The 17,589-nt window shown below is 26.6% G+C and overlaps 1 protein-coding gene across 2 annotated transcripts in view; it reads right to left on the minus strand.

The window, feature by feature from the left end:
• Positions 1 to 1,473: 1,473 nt before the first annotated feature.
• Positions 1,474 to 17,589, minus strand: part of LOC107168011 (uncharacterized) — a 126,352-nt gene continuing 110,236 nt past the window's right edge. For both annotated transcript variants that reach the window (XM_015517265.2, XM_089225702.1), the window contains one exon: positions 1,474 to 8,574. In XM_015517265.2, coding sequence (XP_015372751.1) covers positions 8,190 to 8,574 — 385 coding nt within the window. In that variant the 3' untranslated portion in view covers positions 1,474 to 8,189. The remainder of the gene's footprint in view (positions 8,575 to 17,589) is intronic.

Below are 17,589 nucleotides of genomic sequence, written 5' to 3' on the forward strand. Positions count from 1 at the left end.
AAAAAAAAAAAACTCATAAAAATCAAAATTTTCTTATGCCTTTAAATATCTCAAAAAGAGAGGAAATATTTTGAAAATTGTATTATGTATAGAAAACAATAATAAATATTCAATCTATTCCCCATATCACCTGTTTCTATGACCATGGTAAATTGGATTATTGATTTGAAAGTATAACAATTTGTACTCGATTAATAATATTCAGAAATACTGGAGTTGTAGTTTGATCTTTCGATTTATGAGGTTTATGTTTTTTTTTGTTATTATAATGAGTAAATAGATAAGTATAAATAATTAGTAATAATATTTTCAACTAGCTTATTTTTTTCAAAATTGTGTTAACGTCATCAGAAGACATCGAAGTACTAAAATTTTTCAAAACAAGTATCATATACAATAATTAGTAGAGCCAAAAAAATTAGTTAAAAATATTTTGTTTTAAATCAAGATAGGTAGTTATATTTATTTTATTTGAATACTTTATGATCAGGATAAACGGGTTTATTGAGCTGTATTAGTTGTCACTTTAGAGCTATTAATAAAAAAAAAAACAAAAGATAAACGGGTTAGGTGAGGTTTATCACATTTAAAATATGTTCTGAATGACATTTATTTAAATATTTTTAGTGCCGTTGTAGTGTGTTATATAGTTGTATCTTGTATCTTGTATGTATATAAGGTTAAAGAATTTAAATTGAGAAAATTGACATCTTGAAAATACCATATCAACAATGTTACCCAAACCTTGTGAAATTTGTATACTAAAAAAAGAGTTCATAAAAAATATGATAGACAATTTAAAAAGAAAAATGTTCAAGTAAATTTTTACTAGTCATTTTGTTCAGAATATAGTTGTGTAATTATTAACATAAGACTCAACAATTTTTTTTTTTTTTAAGTCCTTGAAAAACAAATAAACAAACTATTTTGAAAGTAATAATTTTACTCGCACTATTCAGAATGTTATTAATGTATTTATATATTATAATAAATTACTCTTTTTTCTGTCCTTTTTCCCCATAAATATGGATTTCTAGATTTAATATTTGTGAGTGTTTGTAAACGAAAAAGATACAAATATAGTAAAAATATAATGAAATAAAAACGAAAACATAATTTGTTTTTTACCATAGCAGCATGTATTTTATACATACCACAGGCCATAAGTAAAACGTTTTACATTGCTACGAAGAAAAACCTATTCATGTGGGTAAAAATTGTAAATGGAATATGTTATTTTGTTATTTACTTCTGGATCTTTAGGTACGTATAAACATGATTTAACTTACCTTTGTCAGTTTAATTCAAATACACATCATGAAATTCGCAAATCGAGCGTGTACCTACTTATTTTGCGATTTAGTCGTGCGTGTAGAGTATCATTATAAATGCCTTATACCAATTTAGTACCTATGTTAAATTGTTTTTAGCATCTTGCTGAAGAAAAAGGCCATTTGAAAAGAATATACAATAGCAAACAGACTATTTTTGGTTTATTTTAGATAATAATAGTACATTATTTTCGTTTAATTAAAATGTTTAACGATAATAATAAAAATTAGAACAATTTAAGTTTGTGTTAAGAATATTGATCAATCAGTAAAGTGTATCGTGTAATATAAACATAATATTATTAACATAATAATAATAATAATAATAATATTGTAATGTAATCAATGTGTAACACCGGATGTAGTCCCCGAACGAAAGGAATTACAAAAACATCGTCAATGTTGACATCGGTCGTCGTTGGGTCAGTTGAATTTGAACCTCACTTAGTAATCACCAACATAAAATAATATCATCATTGTTAGGTTACGTGCGTTATATATCTGTATAGTCGAGAGGTTATTAATTTCCAAGTGATATTTATTCGTTCAAAACTATATTGGTTGGTAAGAGGGTAGGTACTATACCTAGCGCATTTCCTGTATGGAAAATATCTTGTATAGGTAGATACGACTAACGAGAATGGTTCTGTAAAGTTATCGGTGGCAGTTGAATTGAGAAACTACTGAATAAAGCACGTCTATATCGTAGAACATTATATTATTAACTAGACAGTTGACACTCACGAAACGGATGTGTCAAACGCGACGATTGTCAAATGAAAATCCGGTGGTCTGGAGGACTAAATCGGTGCGGACGTGTTGATTTCAATGTGTAATTTATTTTTAGAGTCGTCGTTTATAATAAATGGGTCGTCACATAATATTCTTATATGGCGTATAATAATAATAATATTCATAAATGCGTACACCTATAGTGTACGTTATAATATGATTATAAAATATAAATAGAAACAAATCGATATCACAATAAGTACTTATAAGTAAGAATCATTATTTTAAAAATTGTTTTAATTGACAGATAAATAGTGGTCAAAATGCTGATGGTAATATACATATATGTAAACATACATAATACACATTGTTATATTATATTACATACATACAAATATATATATTATTGTATAATCGAATAGTGCGGCTTTTAAGGATCACTTAACGTTTATAGCTTAGATTTACACACATACGTCTACGTAGAAAGTACAAGAGTAGCGTTATAAAAAAATAAGTTTATTTTTATATTAATATTCTATATAAATTCATGCCAGGCGTAGCATTGAGAAATTCGCCGTAAATGTGAAATATATGGGATATTGTAAGGAACAGAAAGAACGTTCACGAAAAGTTTTTCTACCCATTGATTTTTTTCGAGATACCACCCGCATATGTCTGCTCGACCGGAATTATATCCTAAAAAACTTCCTTGGATAAACCAAACAGAATTTTAAGGATATTCGATTGTAGGACCCGTCGACAAATGTGAGACACAAAATATATATTGGTGGGAGAAAACACTTTTCGCATTATATAGATGGCGTGTACGTCCTGTGTTAAATATAAAAATGTACCTACAATATTATTGAAATAAAACTATTTATAAGAATATAATATAATACATTAAGTTAAAAAAAAAAACAGTTTTTTATAAACAAAATCAGTTATTACTATATTACAATATTATAATAGTAATTTGTCGGTCGTCTGCTGTGCTTTTTAAGAGCGTAGCAAACAGTTCATGCAGCTACTTAATAATATGTTAATAAATTATCACAAGCAGCCAATACTATAAACACTAAAAGTATACCCATATCGCAGGACGCTTAGCTCAATATTTAAAAATGTAAATAGCATCTATCGAAAATGTTCTCGTACAATGTTAAAGTAGGTGTCTACAGTTTCCTTTCACACACAGGGTGCTTATGGTGTTACATGTTTTTAGTTTTTGTAATTTTATATTTTGCATACATATAATAAAAATATATTTCATATACTGAATATATTAGATAAAATAATGCATATTATGTGTATACCTAAAAAAATATGACATTGGTGAGATGCGGTAGAAATATGTCTGTAGCGTTTCTGAATAAACAATTCGTATAACTACCTTCTCTCTAATGCATAGTAGCATAATATAGATAAGTAAATTCAATAATTTATTAATATGACATACTATTTGTAGGTACTAGGTATACACCGTCCTAAATACGGATAAAAATAAATAATTCACCGAATTATTAAAAAAAGAACAATCTTTACAGTTTCAAATAGTAAATATAGTTAAAAATTTCTTAAAAGCGTTAGAAAAAATAAATGTAATCTAAACGTCGTTCATACAACAATGATATTATGCGTTTTCGTATGAATCGATCATAGTATAAAACGATGTGACTCTATATCGTATATTAGGTATATGTATAATGTATATTATATATTATATACCAATTACTAGTATAAGATATGCCAGTAAATAAATTTCTAATAATGCACTGACATTATAATAATACAAGAAATCACGACGAGATCTTGAGAAGACGAAATGTTAGTAAAAAATAAAATAAAATGAAAAAATAAAACTAAAAAACGGACGAAAAATATTCTCTTGTATGTCACGAGATTAATGGAATCGTTGTAAAGTCAAATGGTGACGGTGACGACACGTGTCTTAACTCTTTTGGTACACTAGATCAAAAATAGGGGAAAAACCATAGAAAATTCAAGTCAAAACCCTACCATTGTAGTTTTGGGCGTTTGAATGCATGATACGTGTCCCGAATACATAAAAAAAAACTTTTCGAGTAGGTTTATGATTACCGTACGTATACTTATTATATAATTTTATAATATATACGTATTCGGAAACCTTCAAAATATTTTCCGCAAACGTGTACTAAATATTTTTTTTAGAATTTTCGCTTAAATTTTTCGTGCTCATTTTAGTGAACACGAGGGTCCGTGTACTGACCGTCACGAAATACAGAGATACAGAGACCCCTGCGTGTGCTAAACATTATTAAGTATAATTGTAATCTAAAAATCCAATAACATTAGGTCCTTGTAACGGAATAAAATTTAGTTCAGAAAATAATATAATAAATACAATTAACGGCAATACAATACTTGATTATATTATAATAGTTTTAAGAAGAATGTGTTTTGTAGTTTTGTTTACTATCTAAAGCTTCTAAATCATCACCATAACAATTTAATTTTGAAAACTACTGTATGGTTTTATGAGGTTAACCACATTAATCCCATATGAAATTCAGTTTCGTATTAAATTTTAAAAGTATTCGTAAAACTAGAACCACAAAAGGTTCAATGCAAAACATAATACACTTGAACATTCCAAAAATACCGGAAGTAAAATTAATAAACACATAGGTACGTATGACAAAAGGTTTTGTTGTCAGCTTCTAAATTTTAAAATTAATGTTTTCAGTGACTCGGATAAATCAACTATTGTCACCTACATTCCAAACAGAAAAATACGCTTTTAGACAGATAGAACATAATTTTTAATTTTTGTATTAAAATACTATTTAATGTTTTTTATTTATTATTTGTAAAATGCTGAGGTGTATTGTATATTTTTTATAGCACAAATTGTTTTTACTTACCAACACTGCCAGAAAACATTTGAAAGTAATAATGACTAAATTATATTAAAAATATCATTTACGATATTCATAATAGACTGTGACTTATTAGAATTTTAGATTATGAATAATAAAACGAAAAAAAAAATGATAGAGTTGTATTTCTGAGGAAAAAATTGTCCCATTGTACATATTTTATACTTCTCGTTCATTATGTACGAGTATATCAATGATTTACAAAATATTCACTACGTTTGGTCTGTAAGTTCAGCATCAAATCGTGTAAAGAATATATTAAATTGTATAGAAAACCCCGTCTTAAGTTGGCTCGTTCCTATATATACCAGACATAGTGTATAACTACGTTTTATTTTTACTTCTTTTCTTAATATCAAATGAAATTTTATTATTATTTTCGTGGTATACGATAACTTATCAATTAAAAATTAAGAACACAGGTTATTTTAGTTTTTAACCAATACAAAATGATTTTCCGAAAGGTTCAAAATAAATGGTTTATGGATGGATTTGTTTTTTCACTGACTGTGTAATATATGGCCATCGTGATAAGTTGAATGATCCATAATATATTATCTATTCCTTTATCTTCCACTGAATCAATATGATGATATAGAATTTTAATATAATATATCACGTAATTGATCTGTACGCACGTTATTTAAAAATATTAATATCATTTGCATCACAATAAATAAATAAAATCAGATGTTCCAAAGAAACGTGAATATAAATTATAATTTATGAATGAAAAACTAAAAATGAAAAATCCACATAAACTGCAAATGAAAGGATATAAAAACTGACCGGAACTTTCAGTCAGAATTTGGTACGAGCACTTACCTATAGGTATTTAAAAAAAAACTACAGTTGAATTGTTGAATACAGCATGTACAATATTATTATTAAAATGTTTCTTATGTTGGAAAATAATTGAAAACATGACGATTTAAAATTTATCGTATAAGTACATACAATTAAGTGACTTATGCAAATGTATTTCTAATGTGGTCAACTGTGATATTTTAATCTTGACGGAATATTCAACATCACTTATCGGAGTCAAAATGTAAATTGTATGTTTTAAACAATTATGCTAATCTAAAATTATATAGTACTTATATAACTATGAACATATCCTTATTCATACAATTTTAGTGTTTACTTCATTCCAAAACGAGATCTATTCTAACCTGATAATTTAAAATTAATGATACAAAAAGACAATTTAAGACGAAATGTTTGATGATTTTCAAATTCAATCTACATAGACTTAGTTTCAATTCATAGACTTAATTTATATTAATGAAGGTATAATTCAATTTAAAGTTATACAAATCATAGTAATGCTTGATTTATTGATTAATAATATCATGTTGAACATCAGTTCTTTGATATAAAAATGAGAGAAGATAACTATAATTTAACTATAAATCAGCGAATGAGTAAATTATAAAATCCAAAATTCATGAAATAAATATTTTATTCGATGGGAAAAAAGTCATTTTGCGCATTTATTTTTTATTTTTCTCTTTTGAAAAAGGATTAAGATAAAATATTGATATAGATGCCGACTGCCATTTCAATCCTAGACACAATAATCATCATTACAATGGGTTCTTATTTTTATAGATTTCAGTAATTTAATATTATTTAATAATCAGATTACTATTCACTTTGGTGGTACTGAAATTGTATTATAATTTTGGTTCGAAGAGATTTTATACTTAGATAATATGGTAAAATTTATGATTAACTACAGTATCGTTTATGCAACGCCAACATAATGTAATTCAATAATTGTAATTTTAAATAAAAAATAACTTCAAGTGAACAATGATAATGTTCTATGACAAAATTTATAATACTGAACGATAATCGATTGTCTTTCGAGCCATAAAATGAAAATACATTTGGGAGTATGAAATGATTAGAAGACTTAAATTGTTACAGGCCATATAAATTTAAAAATTTTATAACAAAATAATAAATATTTACATTTAATACAGCAATATTTTAATGATGTTATACTATATTGAAGTTTTAAAAATAATTTGTATTTTGAAAGAAGTAGTCTTGATTGCATTTACCTTATTATTCAGTAGGAGCTGAATAATAGCAATTGGTGTTTTCTACATTTTTGGTGTATTCAGGCGTGGAAGATAAACAACAAAATTATAGATATTGATCCGAGGAATCGGATGAATAATCAGTATTAAATTTGTATGTACATTAACAAGTCTGTTGAAAATTAGGGTAATTAAAAAAAAATTAGGTTTTGGTATTTTACATGAAATTCAAATACGTGTTTCATACATTTTTCTGCTCCACGATATTTTCCTTATTTTTTTTCAATATTTAAGCACTATTTCACTACGTTGGTTATTATTATTATACCACTTATACCTATAAGGAGTATATTTTTACCTGCGTAATATGCATAATATACGCCTAATATATGTGACTATATTATAACATTATGCGTGACGAAAGTCGTCGGATTTTTGCGATAAGTATTATTATAATAATATACATATTATATACAACAGACGTAGTGTCAAACAACATATATATATATATATTCGTTAAGCTATTTTTTTATTAGTTGTTCGAAATATGTGGTAATTATAGGTACCTATATTTTTTTCGGTTGAAGTTTGGCGAGCGGGAAAGTTTTAGGGAAGTTTCTTTAGTCATCCCTCCTCTCTCTCACTCACTCTCTCTCTCTCTCTCTCTCTCTCTCTCTCTCTCTCTCTCTCTCTCTCTCTCTCTCTCTCTCTCTCTCTCTCTCTCTATTTCTCTACCGCTCACTCATTCTATACATGGTATACGTAATAATATATAATACATATAATAAAATATTTGAATGCGCCTACTCGACAAATGCTTAAAATGAAGTAAATTATAAACTGTAACAAGAGTAATATTATCATGTTGGGGAAACAAACCTACCTGGCTAATAATATTATTATTATCAAAAGTATTGAGTTAAAATCATACGAGCGGATATTAAATTGTTATGGTACGTTTTTTGGCACTTTCACATGGGATTGTTGTTGTTGTAGAGGATGACGCTGAAACGTCTTTGGGCTTTTTTGAACACTGTTGTGACCGCGTTACTGGCCATCGACGTCCACGTGGCCGGGCCACCGCCGCCGTCCGAGTGCCGATAGTGCGGCACATGACGGTGGCCGTCGTCGGTCTCGTGGAACGGCAGCCGACCTCATGGGTGGTGGTGATGGTGCTGCTGCGGCAGCGGATGATGATGATGCAGTTGATGGTGCGACGGGAGCGGCTGTTGATGGTGGTGTTGGTGGTGTTGGGGCAGCGGGTAGCCGTCTGGGCCGACAACGACCGTGGACTGCAGCTGTAGGGGTGTGCCGTCGTCGTAGAAAACACCGCCACCACCCACGCTGCCCTGATGCTGATGATGTGGCTGATCTTCGCGATCGTCCACCGGGACACAGCCGCCGTCAACGACGTCCACCGGATCCAGATCGTCCGAGTACGTGGTACCCCGGCTCTGCACGAGTGACATACTTTTCTGGTAGCTGAACAACTGTCGTTCCAAGCTGTAGTTTTCGGCTTGCAGAGCTGTGATCTCGCGCCTGTCGTCATAAAAAAATTTGACAATTATATACCAGGTAAAATTTACGATTTTCAATATAATATTGTAATAATATAATTACGATTACCTATGTGCTTAAACAAATTAATAACAAAAAATAAAAATAGAATCAAAAACTGCCACATTAAATTAAGCTATATCAACAAACCTAAAAGTCCATATGTACATAATGACATAACCAGCGGTGTTATACGGATAGGAAATAACATGTCGTCGTAGTGAAATAAAATGAGTTAAGTAAGAAATATTTGAAAGAAAAATTCTAAAATTTTGAGAAGGTCTTAGTATAAAGGGCCACACCAAGATATAAACATTATATTGAAAAAAACAATACATTTATCGCTCCGTTCAGAATCTTAATTATAAGTTGTAACTCTAATGTTTTTGAATAATAATACAAGTTTAATAGGTTTGAACATTAATGGGTCTGTTTGTCATCGCCGTCTAATCTAAGCACTGCACGTGATTCCCATTTCCAAACCATTACCTGACGTGATTTTAAATGTCTATATAACTATATAATATATAATGCTCATATAATTTGCAAGTAATTACTGATGTTTAGAAGAGACTTTAATTTCACATCTATTATTACATCGTGTAGTTTTATTATTATTATTTTTTGTCACATAAAATATAATAGTGTATTTATGTCTTAAAGTAAACAATTACCGAGCCGGATAACACCCTAATATAATGTTTACATAACCGTCCCGAGAAGTGTTGAAAGATACGATATAAATGTTAAAATATCGGAAGAGGGGATGGCTGTACTCAACTGTAACCGACATGAATTTACTAGATGGTAAACGTAATAAATATTTTTATTACATTCGATTATACACAGTAAAAAAATGTCTTCATGTTCGCTATAAAATTGACTTTTCACCTATTAATTGCGTGGCTGTATATTTTTGTATATTATTTGAAACTATGACTACAGGCGGAGATCAGTGGATATAAAATAAAGGATAAGGGAATACACATGATAAATATTTAGGATTGGAAAATTGGAACAATAAGATGGGATGAGATATTTTGCAGGAATCATTTTTTATAAAATACTGAATAAGTTATGTACCTACGTCCTACATTGATTTCCACTCAGTCGAGATCCATACATTTTTCAGTACCGAATATATATTATACAAATAATATAATATATTGTGAAAATTATAGAAGAAGAAACAAAAATGTACACCTATATTTTATTTATTTATTTTAACTATTTTACGAATGTATATTACAAGTTTTACGTAAAACTCGATACACTAAAAATTATATACATTTATTAAGTATTTTATAAATATTTTAAACCAAACAATAATTAGTTTCTACAAATATGCAAATTTGTTATGTGTTAAATAATAACACCTACACATCGTCATTTTTTGTACACTAAAATACATAGTTACAAGGAAGGTATCAAGTTAATTAATCACACATCAACTTATTGCAATAGGTTCACGTGTGACGTCAATTCATCGAGTTATTAATATTATATGATGAAATATTAGGTAAAAAAAACAAATTCATTTTATTTTACCTAAACACTTACTCGTACTTATAAGTTTGATGCGATTAATCTTTAAATAATGGAACTGCTAACGAAGTTGAAATCTGATTAATCGAAGAACTCTATATAATAATAACGAATATTATTTGATTTGATTTATCTTGCAACACATTTAACGCTGTTTAATGAATATTTAATTTAATTTTGATTTATTTCAACTTAGCTGAGGTAAAAAATATTGAGTGTATTTATGTAATTGTTGTTGTTCTTTTTTCGCACAAACTTGTATTTTACATTTTAATTTAAAATGTTACACGTTTGTCCTAATTTTGTACATATTAGATTTAAAAATAAAATATTGAATTTAAAACACAGGGTATTACAATTTAAATTAAAGTGTAAATATTTGTTATTTTTATATTAGTATTAGATTGTGTTGATTGGAAAACGTTTCAAATAATTTATTTCAAATATTCTTAACACGTCGTTATCATCAGGTATCTTGTGCGCATACTATACCTAATATATTGATTGAGCTTTCATATTTTAATAGTTTATGAACGTTCTATTAATGCTTCAATTTATTATACAATTTATGCAATTTTTATACCAAATACGTCATTTCATCTATTTTTATTATCAATTGAATATTTGTTGATGCATAAAAACTGCAAAAATTGGTGTGCTTTGAATTTACAGGAAATTAAATGATTAGATTTGAATTAAAATGTTAGCATAATGTTAGTTTTTCTCTCTTTCTCTTTGGCCAATGCTCAACATCGACAAGACGAATCTACGCAAATTATTATTATTCTTTTTTTTTAATTAGATTTAGAATAAAATCAGCCATAAATGACTAAGAGTATGTTAGAAGGATTAATTATCAATTTGTTTAAACATTGTCTCAAAACAATTTAACTTTATAAATGTATACAATTTTTGTTTATAGCAAATAATAACTAAATATGAAACCTATATGCAAAAATTTCAAAAAGACTATTCTCTGTAATTATTTAAACTATAGGCGATTTTACTCTAAGATAACTCTAAAATCATAAAATAAAAAAGATTTAACATGAATAATTGTTTTTTCTATGAAACAAATATTGCGTTGACATCTTTTTAACATTAATTATACCAATTGTAACCGATATTATTTTTTTTTAAATGTTGGTCATAATATTGACTTTCACTCCAAGTGATCAAGTGTGTTGTATTAATTTAAATACCTATTAAAATAATATATTATAATTTATTTTATACAACTATTTGTTATAAGTAAGTATAGAAACTCCTCATGATTTTATTGAATATATTCGTGTAGATTTAATGAGTTGACTTACAGTTACAGGTTAATTATTCGTTCCTAAATTTAATGGTCATTACTCATTAAACAAATAAAAAATTTATCTTAAATAGCATTTATTACTAAAATCAATAACCATTTACAATAATCGACTTAAGTTACTTGCGCGTTTGCAAAACTACAAGAACATAATACATAGGTAAGTAGGTAACTTGAGTTATTAAAAAAGAAAAAGAAATTCAATATTTAAATTTAAAATACCAAAAGTATAAATACAAATACATCATAATAGCCGAATAAAACATGTATATGTTTATAATTTACAAAAAATATAAGTTTTATTTTTTTATTTTAGTAACATAAATCTACCATCATCGGCGACATAGCTAGGCCATTGGGTTACAATTTTTTTATATTATTTACATAAAAAAATGTATTATTTATAAAATATAAGTATTATTATAGATACAATTTTAAATTAGTATAATTATACATGCCTATAAATTATAATAATTTTATTAAATATTATTTGAAATTTATACGTTTACTTCAATTTCATTATTTCTCTCCGGAAATTAAAGAAATATGCAGTAATTATGGTGAGTAAAATGTCGTGTGTACTGGATATTAACAAAAAAAAATCACATTGTGCGAGTAATATTCACTATTATTCAGTACATTCAAAAACAATACTCCTGATTAAGTAACTGTGTGGATTACCATTCTGTAAAGTTGCACTGAATTATTAAAACACGAATAGAACCTTAAAATATTTAAGAAATACAAAACAGATACTATTATAGTCAACAAAATTTTATAAAACATATTTTTTCAAGTCAACTGGAATATATCAACAATGGCGACCGACATTTATATACTGTTCTGCAATCTTAACAAACACAGTTCATAAATAATTTATATGATATATTGTGGGAAATTACATGAATGATCATTCTGCTTTCCCCCCTGTATTTTAATTTAAAAATAGTTGGAATGAAAATAAAATTAATTTATTCATTTCAATGCCCTACTTATAAATTTTACCTTATCTTATACCCAAGAAAGTAACAAAGAAATAAAATAACATCCACTGAGTGATACTAGAATGCATTTATTTGGCCTTTAAGCTTATATGCGTTTTCTGTTTAGTTAAAATAATGTATTGTATCAAGTTATTGTAGATTAAATACTATTGTTTGTCACTATAGGTATGTAAAAATAAGAAAATATTAAAATGTTTTATCTTATTGAGTAGTTAAAAGATTTGTTGAAGATTTTAGCGACCAGGACTAATAAAATAAACAATTACCTACGAATGTAGTTTAAAATTTTAATTACTTTAGAATATACTACTAAATATTATGAAAATACACTGAAAAAAAAAATTAAAACTTAAAAGGATATTACTATCATATTATTTTTAAAATCGACGTTTAATACGCTATAATGTATCAATAAAATATAATATATTAATATATTATTACTTATATAGTTTAATCACTCAAGTTATAAATATGATACAGTCAATGTAGAAATCATTATTAAGTATTATAAAAGTGGAAAAAAATATGTATGGCCACTCGGCTTTACAGTAAGGTCGATAGTACCTCACTGTTTTCGTGTGGGACACTGCAATGGATGTGTTAAATTTAAATTCAATGATAAATCGTTGCATACAAAAAAAACAATTTTGAGCGGAGATGGATTGTCAGACTTTAATATAAACTACTTAGTACTTACATAGTACCTGGGATAATTTATTATATAATTATATTGCTATTATGGAAAAATTATTTTACTATTAGTGATATTATATTTATATTGTATGGAAAGTTATAAAAACATACCTACAATAGTACAATGAACATTAACAGTTTTCACAAATTAATATATTCATATTATATAAATATGGTAAACAAAATAGATTGAGTGGATTAAAATTAGTAATAGGGAAGGCGTCATACGATATAAATATGTAATATTTTGAAATTATGCAGTATTAAAATAGACGCAAAAAATAGGTAACTAAAACGGGCGGTTTGCGTTTGGGCGAATTGCCTTTTTACCTGTATAATAAAAGTAATGTGTTTGGGCGAGACAATATATTTTTTTTTATTCCTGAATTTTGTGATCGGGATTATTATTTTTCATATTTTGTTTATCATTTATCTTTAGATTGCACATAATCAGTGAGCGAAGGTCGTGGTTCGACGTAGTACCTACTGAGGATTTAATATTATTAAACAATTGATTGACATGCAGTGCGGACGCTACAGCGACACAATATTAAAGATAAAATTGTAATGATTATAAGAAAAAACAAAAAACAAATATATTTTTTCAATTTTAATTATATTTTAACTTCATTCATAAAAAATCTAAATCATTTCAATTTTTAATTTCACGCGCACACACATAAAATATAAACAATCCATTTTTAATCATACCCGTGGAATTCATGGACAGTCCCAAGTCTGTCAAAATAAGAGGTAAAATGGATTGATAAAATACAGCATCCCAGGGTATTCAAAATAAATAATAAAAAAAATGGTCACCCAAACGCATTACAATGTTTTAAAATCACTCGCCCAAACGCATTATGCTAAATTGCCCAAACACATTGCAATTTTTAAAAATTCGCCCAAACGCGTGACGCCCAACTTAAACCGTTGGTAATGCTTTGTTTAAATATCCTATGTATATTGTCTTATAGATTAAATTTCTAATGTTTATAAAAACGTCCTTTTAAATTTTATTTTATATTCTTCAATGTTAGTGAAATAATTATGACTTTTAATTAACTTTTTATCAAACTGTAAAATAAATATTGAACATTCAATACACTTTTTATAATAAAATATTTTAAAATCTTCAAATGTTTGCAAAATATTAACTGTAAATGCTTATAAAAAATAATGCATTTAAGTGTTTTTAATATTTTTAATTTGCGACGAGAACTAATTTTATGGGATCTCCTACTAAATGTTCAAGTTTGTGGACCATGTCTAAAAAATTTTAAATGCCTATTGATACCTTTTAAATTAACCTGACATTTTGAACATGTTATTGAATTAATTTAATGATAATTGTAATATCGGTGGAATGTTTCAAGTATCTTCATAACTTTTTGAATTACAATTAAAAAACTTCCTTTGATGAAAAATTGTGATTTTACGCTGGTATATTCAAGTTCATTAAAATTTAAATTTCATGTACTTATTAAAAAATATTTTTGAAATCATTTTCAATTTTTTTTTATAATTCTAGTAAGCTAGACGTAAATGGAACCAGAAGTATGAGTACGTTAAGGGTTTGTCTTAATAACTTTATTTCAGTTCTGTTTTGGATTGTTATAGATATAGATATAAAATCAATGAGTGTTAAAATATATTCAAACAATTCTGACAGTTTTATACTAAATAAATGCTGTGTTCTATTATTACCCATTACTAACGGTTTTATCGTGGGTAACAATTTTGATTAGAAATTCTTGTTTAATTTTGATCTACTAAGCTGAATATTGAATAAGCTTGTTGTTCACGTTTAAATTGGAATGTATATATATACCGGTTAATGTATTTTTTACGTATGTGGTGATAAATAATACTACATACGTACTACATAAGACTTGATTAGAGCTAACAATTAAAATTATAATTTTTACTAATAATTCACGTCAGATTATTCAGTTCATGTGGTTTTGACATGTTATAATGTATTTATGTTCGTTATACAAATATTGCAGGATTTAGGTTAGGTATATGGTAATTTATTATTTCGACAACGTAGCAGAGTAGAATATATTTCCACCTTTTTTATAATATATGCATAACCATTAACCATCCACATTATGTGTACCTATCTCTAATAATATTATACTTGTTTATTCTTCTTAATTATTCTGGCAGTAAGGTATTAGTGGTTTCTTATATATTGGTATAATATACATATATATATATAATTTACCTAATCATTATACCGACAATACCACGAAAATATACTTCAAAAATCATTTTATTCTTTATTATTTATAGAAAAAAACAATGTTTTAAGTTCTGAGAAGAATATTAACATTTTCTAGACATAGAAAAAAATGTGAAAATGTGTTGGATACTTTTAAGCTATTAAATTAATAATTGTAAGATTTGGTTAGAAACATAAGAATGCATATTAAGATTGAAATTAAGATAAATTAAAGTTACAAATATATTACGTCGTAAGTTCCTAAGATATAATATGCGTAATATAAATCATAAAAAAAATATATATATATACATACATATATAATAATGTTATTATAATTTTTTAAATGATTATCAAACTGCAGTGATTTGAAATAGTTTTAAAATTAAAATATGAATAAATTTGTGAAAAATTACATAATATAATAATTATTAGCAATTCATTTTTGAGTACTCTTATCTGACAATGTTTTAAAATTGTAATTCCATTTTATTATATTATTATGTGTTGTTATTTTTTCGTTTATTAAAACAGGAAATAATGATTATTGATTATATTATCCAAACAAAATAGTTTATATTTTTTACGTTATGATATAAGTACTGTTTACTTGTGTATAAAACATAATAAATTATCAGAGTGTACAACATTAACTACTTTGTAGGCAGTTTCAAAGAAAACTGTTTAAGTACCACAGGTATGGTTTGTAGGATATAAAATATTGTATACTATTGCGTGTATTAGAGGACTTAGATGAACGTTATACAGGCAGTTTTACACTGTAACCCATAAGAGCATAAATATAATAACTTGTACCATACAGATGTGTCTAAGACAGTTGCATTTTTCCCATTCCCTACTAACACTCTCACAAATTAGCCGGTTTTCAAAACCAAGTTAATACTTTTTAACAAAGTGGCTGCGGGCAGCTGGCCGGCGTGTTATCTGACTTGATTAATTATACTGTCAAAGGATATTCGTATTTGTGAGGAGGAAGGAAGGAAAAATAAGAGACCATTTTTATTTATTTTTTTTGCCATCTATCCCCATGTAACTAACTGCGGTTGAATAATTTCGATTAAATTACGTCCAAAAAAGGGGGTGTCTATAATACTCAATAGGTAGTTTAGCTAGTTGATTAATAAAAAAAAAACACAATTAACCCTTTTACCGTGAAGCATTCATACTAGTAAGCGGTGGTCGTCGTTTAAAGACGTCAAAATGGGAATTGTTTTTTACGCCTTTATGGGATTTATAAATAAATAATGAAGGCCAAGTGATTAACTGTATGCAAAATCCATTAAACAAAACCGACGTATATAAATGTATTAAACAATTCGGCTTTATTCGTTAACTCATTTTAAATGTATATAGTTCATAAAAAACTGGAAATCAAAATAAAATTTAAACCTTTTATATAAATTAATATAATTTTGGTGAAATTCAATTTTGAACAATATATTTTAGAAACAGAAAAATATAAGTTAAAAAAATAAGAATTATTTTAATAATCATGGGTCATCGTTGTAATAAACATTGGTCAATAACATTGTTTATATAATTAGTTGCAAACTTAATTCTTACATGGGTAATTAAGTTGTATTATTATTATAAGTTTTGATGGATGGAGTGATTTTAGATTAATATTTTTAGAAATTAACATATAAGAACTTTTTACTTTATAGTTTAAAAAAAAACACAAAAACAATAAAGTTTTTTAAATTTAAATTTGATTTAAAACTCTTGAATATTATTACAGTTGTTTATATTACATTAATCACTTTTAGGTGTTAGGTATTTTAATAATTAAAAAAAAATTATATACAAGTTAAGTATTAAGGTATATTGCATTCATTTAATTTCGCTCTCATATTAACGAAAGTAGTAATGTGATAGGTATATAATTCTAAATTGTATTAGAACAAAATATGAAATGAAAAGAGCTTGATTTTTTTGATTATGTTTTAAAATAATTTAGTTTGCAGCACATAACAATAATGAACGTATTAATTACTTAATATATTTTGAATATATTAGTTATATGGGAATTCATAAAATTGAAATCTAAAACGTCATTATGACCACAAATTTTTCCGTCTATATTTATACAAAAAATAAATCTGATAGAAAGAATCACAAAGAAAAAATGTCGTATTTTTAATGAAAATTTGTCTATTTATTATCAATAATAATTCTTAGTTCGTTTATAT

Source organism: Diuraphis noxia, unplaced genomic scaffold (genome assembly GCF_037042655.1).
Source record: "Diuraphis noxia isolate RWA-SAM2 unplaced genomic scaffold, SU_Dnox_SAM2 contig0004, whole genome shotgun sequence".
NCBI lineage: Eukaryota > Metazoa > Arthropoda > Insecta > Hemiptera > Aphididae > Diuraphis > Diuraphis noxia.